The sequence below is a fragment of the Gracilinanus agilis genome, chromosome 4 (genome assembly GCF_016433145.1).
Source record: "Gracilinanus agilis isolate LMUSP501 chromosome 4, AgileGrace, whole genome shotgun sequence".
NCBI lineage: Eukaryota > Metazoa > Chordata > Mammalia > Didelphimorphia > Didelphidae > Gracilinanus > Gracilinanus agilis.
The window spans coordinates 36,010,590-36,020,579 of NC_058133.1; the positions used below are offsets into that span (position 1 = coordinate 36,010,590).

At 57.1% G+C, this 9,990-nt stretch overlaps 1 protein-coding gene across 1 annotated transcript in view; it reads left to right on the forward strand.

Annotated features, from left to right (window-relative positions):
* The first annotated feature begins 6,349 nt into the window (after positions 1 to 6,349).
* The window catches only part of GFI1 (growth factor independent 1 transcriptional repressor), an 11,681-nt gene continuing 8,040 nt past the window's right edge, over positions 6,350 to 9,990 (forward strand). Inside the window, exons 1-3 of the mRNA XM_044674339.1 lie at positions 6,350 to 6,448; positions 7,085 to 7,283; positions 9,646 to 9,963. Coding sequence (XP_044530274.1) covers positions 6,350 to 6,448; positions 7,085 to 7,283; positions 9,646 to 9,963 — 616 coding nt within the window. The remainder of the gene's footprint in view (positions 6,449 to 7,084; positions 7,284 to 9,645; positions 9,964 to 9,990) is intronic.

Consider the following 9,990-nt stretch of genomic DNA (forward strand, 5'->3'; position numbering starts at 1 on the left):
AGACAGAGAGAGAGAGAGAGAGAGAGAGAGAGAGAGAGAGAGAGAGAGAGAGAGAGAGAGAGAGAGAAATTGTGCTATTTCGCAGCAAGGAAGAGCAAAATCTTTCCCCTCAAAATTCAGCTCTGAAGACTTTCTCTGCACCCTGGACTGAATTTCATTTCATTCGGGATGATGAGAAATTGTGGCCATGTTGTCCTACCCACTAGGAACTCCTAAGCAAGTTATAGAGAGCCTGCAGAGAAACAGCACATGTCTCTGGAAGACAGTCAATATGGATCACTGGCTACAAACACCCAATTCTGTTGAGGCTTTTCCGTCTGACCAAAGGAATCGGCACCACTAAATCTTAGAGCATCTGGACCAAAAGTGCCTCAGAAAAAAATCTAGCCTAAGGAGAGTCCAGAGAAATGATTTATCTAGGGTCCTGCAGCCGGGAGAACAGGGACTAGGATGAGCCTTAAACTTCATGATTTGGGCGCTATACCAGGCTCCACGTGCATTCAGAATAATATTTGACCATCTACCGTATTCAGGCACTGGGCTAGACGTGTGTGTGTGTGTGTGGGGGAAGCTTTACACTTCTGAAAAGAGGGTGGGGTGCGGTGGGAAGAGTAGGAAGAACTGAATTCAAATCTGGACTCTTCCAGCTGTGTGAGTTTGATCAAAAACTCAAGTTCCCTTAGAAAAGAGCTCCTTGAGGGCAAGGGCATCCCCGAGCGTCGACCACACGTGTTGGGAGGAACTTTATTTTCCTGGGGTGTAAACTGCCTTCATTCCTTTATTCAATCAACAAGCATTTATTAAGTGTCTACTGTATACAGTACAGAGTCCAGAGCTTGGCACAGGCCTCAGCACGTAGTAGGTACTTAATAAATGCTGGTTGACTTGACTGCTAGACGCTGAGGACCAGTCAGTTTGTGTATGAATCTGTAGAACTGACCAAAGACGCCTGCGGTTGTTAGAGGACTTTTGGCAGATCCAGGGCGAGCGTGGGGGGTGGCATTCTTTCCTCTGCTTGGGGTGGTAGGGAAGGGACCAGGCTTGGGCACTCTGCACGTGGTCTGTGGAGCTGAGGGCGTGGGGCGCCCCATACCTCTGCACCCAGCTCTGGGAATGGGCTGGCTTACCCTGCGGGGTCAGCTGAGGAGCCGGTGCCACTGGCCGCCCCCGCGCTCCCCGCCTGGCCCGGATGACTCTGGCTGCGGGAGCAGGTTCGCCCTTTAATTGTTCGGCCCTCACCGCAGTAAGCAAGGCACAGAGCCTCGAGGTGCGTGCGCGCGGGTGTCTCGGGGTGCGCCTGGGGCGCGTGCTTGCTGGCAGCTCGGCCTCCTCTGCCGGGCCTCCTTCCGCCCCCTGAACTGTGCTTTGGGGGCAGGGACGGACGAGCTGCTGTCCGCTGGGGGCTCGCGGCTCGCCCACCCATTCCAAATTTAACCATTACCTAAATCCGAAGGGAAATGAGCAAACCTCTCGGATGGGGCGTCAAGGTATTTTCGGCCCTGCTGGGCGTATTTATCCCGAAGTGTTTCCACAACAAGTTATTTCGGGGGCTGCGGGGCCGCTCCCGCTCCCTGCAGACTTTGGCCCTTCAGGACAGCTCTGTAATAGCTAGAGCGATAATGAGGGGCCCTAGCCTGGAGGGGGCGACTGCTCAGAGCCCCCCGGCTGAGAGGAAGGGGGAGGCCGGACGGTCTAGGACTCCTAGGCTGGTGGGAGCTACAGATCCGGGGAGCACGGGAGGTGGAGAGGAGGTGGACTGCGGGGGATGGAGCGAGGAGGCTGAGACCCCTCAGGTGGAGAGGTCAAGAACTCTCAGGCCGAAGGGGCTACAGGGCAGCAGAGCCGCGGAGCCCCGGGGAGCCTAGGTGAGGGTAGGAGGTGATCTTCAGCCTGAGAGGGGCTCAGACCCCCGGGCTAGACCAGCCGCGCTGAGTTTGGAGGTGCGTGCTGGCAGGAGGGGCCCGTCAGATTGGGGGGATAAAATCCCTCCGAGGAGGGAGAGCGGTTGCGATTTCTGAAGTGCGTCGGGCGGGCTCCTTACTAGTCCGCTTCCTCCTCTCTCCTGCTGGGTCCTCCAGAGCCGCCTGAGTCAATCTGTGTCCTGAATCAGTAACTTGTTCTCGCTTCGGAAGTCGCACACGGGGCCAAGAATAGTTCAGTTTCTTTCGTGTCATTTGCAGAGCCCAGTGTTAACCCATTCCCACCCCTCACCCCCACCCCCAGCCCGCCAAGGCCAAAAAGCCGAGAGGGAGGGAAGCAGGGGGAGGGACCCAGGCCTTCCTAACCTCGGCCTCCGCATCTTGCGTGGAGCCTGCGCTCGGGCATCTGGGTGGCTGCGAGACCAGAGGAGGGAGGGGGACAAATCCGACTCCCGGGGCTCCCTCCCAGGACTGGGGGTGGTGAGGAGTGACTGCAATCCTGACCAGGGGAGAGGGGGGTGGCGATCAGCTCCGAGCAGTCGGTGCGAGCATGGCTCCCTAACGCTCAGGAAGTGAAGTTTGTGGTTTTGGGGGCTGAGCTCGGAAGGAGTTTTGAAAGAAAAAAAAAAGCAGCCAGAGAGAGCGCGGTCTTCCAGAAAGCGAGACGCAGTCTGACAAGGGGCTGGAGAGAGTAGCCGCTACCGGCTGCGGCCCGGTGCATGGTAAGCGACTCCCTTCGGGCATCTTCGCACCTCCAGCTGGGGCCCTGGGGGTGGGGGGGGGGAGGCGGAGAAGGAGCCAGGCCGGACTTCGGACCCCCGGGATCGCGCCCCATCGCCCTATCAGTCGGGTGACTAAGTGGGAGCGCTCCCCTCCATGCCCGATTTTGGGGCAGGTGGAAGAGAATGTGCGTCCCCACCATCCCGCGCCCGGCGCCTCCACTCCGGAAGTTTTACAGTGCCCAGTTGCAGGCTTTGCTGCCCGCGTCTTCTTGGGGAGCCCTAGGCACTCTACTACCTTGGCGCTCTGGGCTGGTTGGCGCTGCCACACCCCTTTCTCTGCCCCTTTCTCCCGGGATGGAAGAATGGGGAGGGATTTGGAGGGGCGGCTGCGGACTGCCCTTCTGTGCTGTTCGGAAATAGGTTGTGAGTGCAGGGGTACTGGGGGAGGCCCCCGGGGAAGGAAACAGCTGGAGGAGGAGATCCACCTAAGGAAAAGGAGCCGCCCCCTTCACCTTCTCCGACTCCCACGTTCCCAGGTCCCGGGCTCCGGTCCCTTGGAGGTGTACGAAAACGTGGCCAACGGGGTCCTGGAAGAGAGGGCTCTCTATTTTTCTTGGGCCCTCGACACCTGAATCCCTGGCTGAGTCCTTGCCCTCCCCCGCCCCCAGCGACGCCAGCTGCACCCTGGAGGTTGCCTTCCCACGAGTTGAATCTGTGGCCTTGGCCAGGCGCCGAAGGGGCACGGGGAAAGAGAGAGGGAGTCCCAAGGAGCAGGGCTCTGCCACAGGTCCTGAAAGGACCGAGTCTCTTCTTCCTTCCTCATTCTGCCGTCCCAAAGAAGCACCGGTCCACTACCCTGGATGGACAGCGAGTGCCGGCGGAAAATCAAAGCAGGCTCAGGAGATTTGGGTGGCTAGGCCGGGTTAGGGGGATGCCCAGTAAGCGGGCCCAGCTTAGGATGAGAGAAACGACTTTTCTGAAAAACGTCGCTGGGGTAGCTGGAAACTACCGCTCGGAAATCTGGGGAACAACGGAAGTCGGGGATATAAAGGACAGAGGCCGGGATCAGGTCCCCCCACACTGAAATCACTCCCCGCACTTGCCCCGCACTGCACCCCGCTGAGGATGCTTTGAAAGGCAGGTGGGCCAGGACTGTGGGATTCGTCAACTATCCCTGTGACGTCGCTCAGAGCCGCCTTTCGTTGGTTTTCATTTTAATCCCATTTTAATTTGTGTTTGTGGAACTGGCTAGCTTGGAGTTGTTTGTGGGTACGCAGTAGCATGTCAGTTCCTTGAAACTGTTTCATTTTTGCCTTTGCGTCTCCAGGGCCTGCCACATAGCCGGCTCGCCATAAATGTTCGGTGATTCGAACTGACGGCTCCTTTCTGGAGACTTCGAGGACAGAAGCATAAACCGAAGTGGTTCCTGGGAAGAGCCTCCATCACCAACCAGTGCAGGGACAGGAACACGGATGGCCAGGTGTGTGTGTGAGACAGGCAGACAGAGATAGAGACACAGAGAGGGAGTGTGTGTTGTGTGGCAGTGGGGAGGAGAATCGCCTCTCTGTGAACAATCCGCTCAGGATTTTAAGAAAGGAGAGCGGTTTCGAAGGATTTCCCCGTCCCGCCTCACCCCCTTGCTCCCACCCATCTTTTCTACTAAAGCCAGTAAGTAGTGAGTGCAGCCAGGTAGCGGGACAGAGTGAGAAGTAGTGGGAGTGGGGGGGTGGGGATGGGGATGAAATTCGATCTTCCAGCTCAGACTAACCCTCCAAATGTACAAACCGAGTTTTCTGTCCTGGAGGGCTTAGGGCAGTTCTTCCCCACATTTCTGAGCCTGGGTTCTAAAGGTATTTATTGTTTAAAAGACATTGACCAGGGGACAGCTGGGTAGCTCAGTGGATTGAGAGCCAGGCCTAGAGACGGGAGTCCTAGGTTCAAATATGGCCTCAGACACTTCTCAGCTGTGTGACCCTGGGCAAGTCACTTGACCCCCATTGCCTACCCTTACCACTCTTCTGCTTTGGAACCAATACACAGTATTGACTCCAAAGCGGAAGGTAAGGGTTTAAAAAATAAAATAAAAGACATTGACCGTAGTGGAGAGGGTCAGCACTGCCCAGACTGGCCAACAGGAACAGGTCCCTTGTCCCCAATTCGAGGAGCACCCATCTGTCTGGATGTGGCAGCTTCCCTCCTCCCTCCACGTCAGTGGCCTTAGGCCTGTGCCCACTGGGTAACTGTGGAGGCGAACACTGGTCAGATTCCTTTTAAATACAGCCATAGACAAGACCTCAGAGCAAGTGGAGGAGCTATCTCTGCCCACTCCCCATTCTCTTCCTCTCCTCCACCAGAGGCTACTCTTTTTGCTCCCACCTAATGCCCAGCTGAATTGTGGAGAAAGGGGAAGATGAACTGATGGGGTGATCCATTCTTGGCCTCAGGCCTCTCCAGGCAGCCACCTGGAGCTGCCCCCAGGCCCCTTCCACCTCCGGCCCTCCTCCACCTACAGGAGCAGCCCCAGCCTCCCAGGAGCTCGGATTTCCTTGCTGATGACTCTGTCCCAATAACTTTCCGATCTCCTTGGGCTCTGCTTCTAACCTCATCCTAGAGTCCAAGGCGTTCCTAGGGCTGGGGCTGGGGCCTCCAAGGCCTCTCCCAGCATTCTGCAACGTTTGTTTTTGTTTTTTACTACTGGAACAGAAAAGGACCTTTTCTTCCAGGTAAAAGCCAGGGATTAAGGGTTTCTGCAGTCTGGCCTCCTGTTCCCGTCAGTCCCTTGGCCCGCCCCGTCCCTCGGTATTGTTGTGCCTTTGATCCACTCAGCGGCATTTCCAGAGCTAATCACTCCCTATAGACTAGCTGTATGTGATTTCTCCTCGACATTTGATTTCTGCCCCCGCGTGTGTATCTGCCGGTCCCCTTGTCCCTCTGCCTTTGTCTCTGTTTATCTGAGCTTGTCCTCCTTCGCAGACGGGACCCTGGCTCGGGGCGGTCTCTTGGCCTCCCGGCTACCCCTTACACAGTAGGCAAGCATCTCAGTTACCGTCCAGTGCCCCTCCCCTACCCCCTCCCTCCAGATGACAGATACAGGCCGGGGATTGAGTGACCGAGTTCGGGTAACCGGGTGAATCGAGACTGTCTCACTCTTGGCCCTCCAGGCGGGTTTGATTTCCCCAGCGAGGTTTGAGGGGAAGGGGAGGAGTCCCGAAGGCTGGGGACCGAGATACAGTAGTGTGTGGAAACAGGGAAGGAGAGGCCAGCTGGGGGGTGGAGAGGAGCGAGGTCGGAACTCTCCGGAGGAGAGGCCCCTTGGCTTCGGGGGCCGTCGTTTTATGGTTTGGGTTTGTGTCTGCCGAGGCAGCCGGCGGCTCTAGCCACCTGTCTGAGTGCCACCTGGTGAGCGGAGCAGCGCCACGGAGGCGAAGGCTCCTCCCCGCGGCGGCCCCTCCCTGACCCGGGCCCTATTCCCGATCTCCTCTCATTCCCCATCCCCCTAGCCAGGCATCTTTCCCTCGCCCATTGCTTAGTCCCCTCCCAGCCTTAGATCTCGTAACCCACGCTTCGGCCCATCTCTCCCCAGCAGGTCTCCTCGGGCAGCAGGGCTGACCCAGGAGTGAACTCGGTGCCCGCGGAACCTGGAAAGAGGAACGGAGACTTCGTTGCGGTTGGAGGAGCAGGAGCAGCAGGGATAACGGCGCAGGGAGGATGCCTCGGTCTTTCCTCGTGAAGAGCAAGAAGGCTCACAGCTACCATCAGCCGCGCTCTCAGGACCAGGACTATGACCTCTGCCTGGAGAATGTGCTGGCGCAGATCAGTGCAGGTGCGGAGCTGGATCGATGTGAGGACGCCGAGGAACTCGGCACCCGGGGGCAGATTTGCGCTGCTCCCCCGGGGTTAACGTCTCCACCTTCCCTAGTCAGCCCCGACACGGGCCCTGGATCTCCTAATAGTCCCTGCCCTCCGCCGGGAGCCCTTCCTGCTCCCCCCAAGCCACCCCGGAGCCTATCCTTCTCCCCATCTTCCTCCTCCTCCTCCTCCTCTTCTCTTCTCAGTCTCCATTGCCCTCCCCTTGAGTTTGTCCAGGTCTTTCTGCCACCTCTCTGGCTGGATTAGTATTATTTTAGATAAGAGACAAGTTACACTCTTCATCGCGCCACCTAGTCCACCAGCTAAAGTGTGAGGCTCGGGGGACGCTCTGTGGACGCTGTTCCACTTGCTGCCCACTCACCCCTACCGGACCTTGAAAAAGGAAAGAAATCTTGCGCTTACCCCGGGAGGAGAGACAGAAATGGGTCTCCAGCCGCTGGTTTTCTGGTCACGGGGTTGGGCACCCTAGCTCTCCAACTCCCAGGGAGGGTCTACGGGGGTCTCTTTTCCCCACATCCTTGCCCTCAGGACCCCAAACCGGGACTGAGCCACCTCTCTCCTCCTTCTACCGAGGCAGACAGCAAGATGCCAGGGGACTCGAGCCCGGGGCCTTCGGAACCCGAGCCCCAAGGACCCATCTCCCCGGAGTCCCAACTGACCGAGGCCCCAGACGCAGTCTCAGTTTCTCCAGCTAGCTGTGAGGGCAGCGTCTGTGACAGAAGTTCCGAATTCGAGGATTTCTGGAGGCCCCCTTCGCCTTCTGCATCTCCAGGTACCCTGAGGCCCTGAGGTGGCAAGGGTGAGGGAGCGAGGGAAGATAAGTAAACTTTGGGCAGGCTGGTATCATGGGGAACTCTGAGTACCAACTTCAGTTTGGGTCAAATCTTGGCTAGTATGGGCAGGCAGCAGGGTTAAGATCCGGGAAATTCCTGCACAGGGGACAAAGGTTGTGGGAGCAAGAGGTCCCAGTTACTTTGTGGGTTTTGTACCCCAGAGGAGCATCTTCTTGATTCCCCCCCCCCACGCCTTTTTCCTCTTTCAGTTTAAATTGTGATTAGAATTCTTTAGAACTTTAGAACTGTGTGCTGGAGAGTCCAATTGCCCTGGCTCCCAGGCCCCGGGAAGGACAAGACACTATGGACAGGAAAGGGTGGAGGCCACCGTTGCTGGGCTCAACTCAGGGTAAAAGGGTGGAGGCAGGCATGGCCAGAGAGTGTTTTCTCTAACTGAGAATGTCGGAATAAAGAGAGCAACTTCCCCCACCCCATGAGACTTAATTGAAGTGGGAGGTAGGGGGGAAGGTGGTCCTGCTGCCCTGCGTAGCTCAGAGAGCCACTGAATAGCCGAGTTAAGAGTCACATTAAAAACTCAAAGCTACCACAAACATAGGATGGCTTCGTACTGAAGTGAAGACTAAAGGGAAAAAATGATTCTCTAAACCAGTCTTTCTGCGGGCCTCAGTAGCTTTGGGTTTCTGGCCTCCACTGATGTCTGTCCAGATCTCCTATTTAATCTGAGATTTGATCTTTGACCTGGAATTCAGGTTGCTGGGTGGGAGGAGGACTTGTCCTGTATTCCTCCTGGCTCTCCAGTTTTACCCCCATCTAATACTCGCTCCCTTCCCAGAGCCTAGGATGCTGGGGAAGGGTCTGCCTTGAAAAGACTTCCTGACCCCTAGCTTTTCGTTTAGTTCAGTTCGGGACCCAGAGCTGAGACCTAGCCAAAGGGTTGGTTCTTGGTTGCCAGAATCTGAATGCGCTGAATTTTATGAAAACGAAGTAACTGCTTAGGTGAGGTATAGGGAGAGGAGGAGCCAGGGGATGGTGAATGGAGTGTTGCTTTGGCTGGGGAGCCGGGTTCCTTTTGAATTCCAGGCTGGGGGGAAGAAACTGCGATTGAATCGATCCCTCCTCCCTCCCCCCATAGAATCCTGGGATCTGAGCTGAAAGGGACTTAAAAGTCAATCCAGCCCAAACCTTGCTTTACAGATAGGGAAACTGAGGACCAGATAGGGAAGTAATTGTCCTAGGCTATTGTCAGCGTCATGGCCAAGCTTGGAACCCATATCTCCTCCTTGGGGTTCTAAGACTTTTTCCAATTCTGCCATCTCAAAATCACTTCATAAACGATTTTTACGGGACCCTGAGACCTTGTTCCTCATTGTTTGAACAGTGTAAACCCCCCCACCCTCCATCATTTTCTGATATCGTGTATTGTGATTGGCTAAAACCAAAATCCGGCGTTTCCAACATACAGGTTCTCCATGCTTATCTTGGCATACTGCGTGTATTCGTCCTTGTAGAGGACAAACACATCCTTTAAACCCCCCTAAAACAGCTTCTAAATAAACGCTGGGTTGGTCCTACCCAGGAAAGCGGCACTGATCGTCCTGCGATGGTGTCTGCATGCATGATATGCTCACACGCGTAGATGGAAAGTTTGGTTATTAGTCGGAGCAAAATCTGTACGCATGTGTGCAGCTTCTGGAAACAAAAACACTTTTCGAGGACCGGGAGAGCCCATCAGTGCTGCCCTGGATGGTCTTCTGTACTCATCTAGATTGGTTGCTTTCGCATCAAAAACTGCCCGTCTCGGGTCCCCCTTCCGGGCCCCGCCCTTACCACCTTCTCTTTTCAACTTTCCCGAAGCTTGAGCCAGTTTCTCCTTCCCTCAGCTAGGGGCGGCTCCGAAGCACTTTGGGGTCTCCCTTTTCCTCCCTTCCCGACCCACGCGGGGCTGAGTCCTTAACCTGCCCCCTCACCCCCCACCCCTATCCAGGGAGGGAGGGGGAGGAGTCTGCTTGGAAGAGTTCTGCCCCCGACCTCCCCGGAGAGGTAGGCGAGCGCTGTCCAGAGGCTGAATTTTTTGACCCAGAGATATTTCGTTAGGAATCGCTCTGTGCCGGGTTAGGGGTTCAGCACCCAGCTATTATTGTGCCTTGAACACCAGCCCCTGCTCCAGGGTACCCGCACTGTGAGTCAGGCTGCTAACGATTCAGCCTGGCCCAGAGGGCCTGCCCGGGGGAGGGAGGGAGAAGGGCCGGTGGGGCCTTGGCTCCTGGTTAGCTCGAAGAGGCAGGGTAGATAGCGGCCCCGGGCAGGGAGCGGCCGTGGCAGTGCCCTCTGCTCCCACAGCTTCCGAGAAGTCCGTGGGTCCCTCCCTGGACGAGGCGCAGCCTTTCCCGGTGCCCTTCAAGCCCTACTCGTGGAACAGCCTGGCAGGCTCCGACCTGCGGCACCTGGTACAGAACTACCGGCCGTGCCATGCCCTAGAACGAGGCGCCGGCCTGGGCCTCTTCAGCGAGCGGAGTCCGGAGCCAGGCGCTGCGGCCACCCTATACAGTCCGGAACGGGGCTGCGGCGGCGGCGCGGCCTCTGAGGGGGGCGGCGGCGGCGGGGGCAGCGGCGGCCCCGGCCTGGGTCTCTACAGGGACTTTGGTTCGGCCGCAGCAGCGGCGGCGGCAGCGGCGGCGGCGGCGG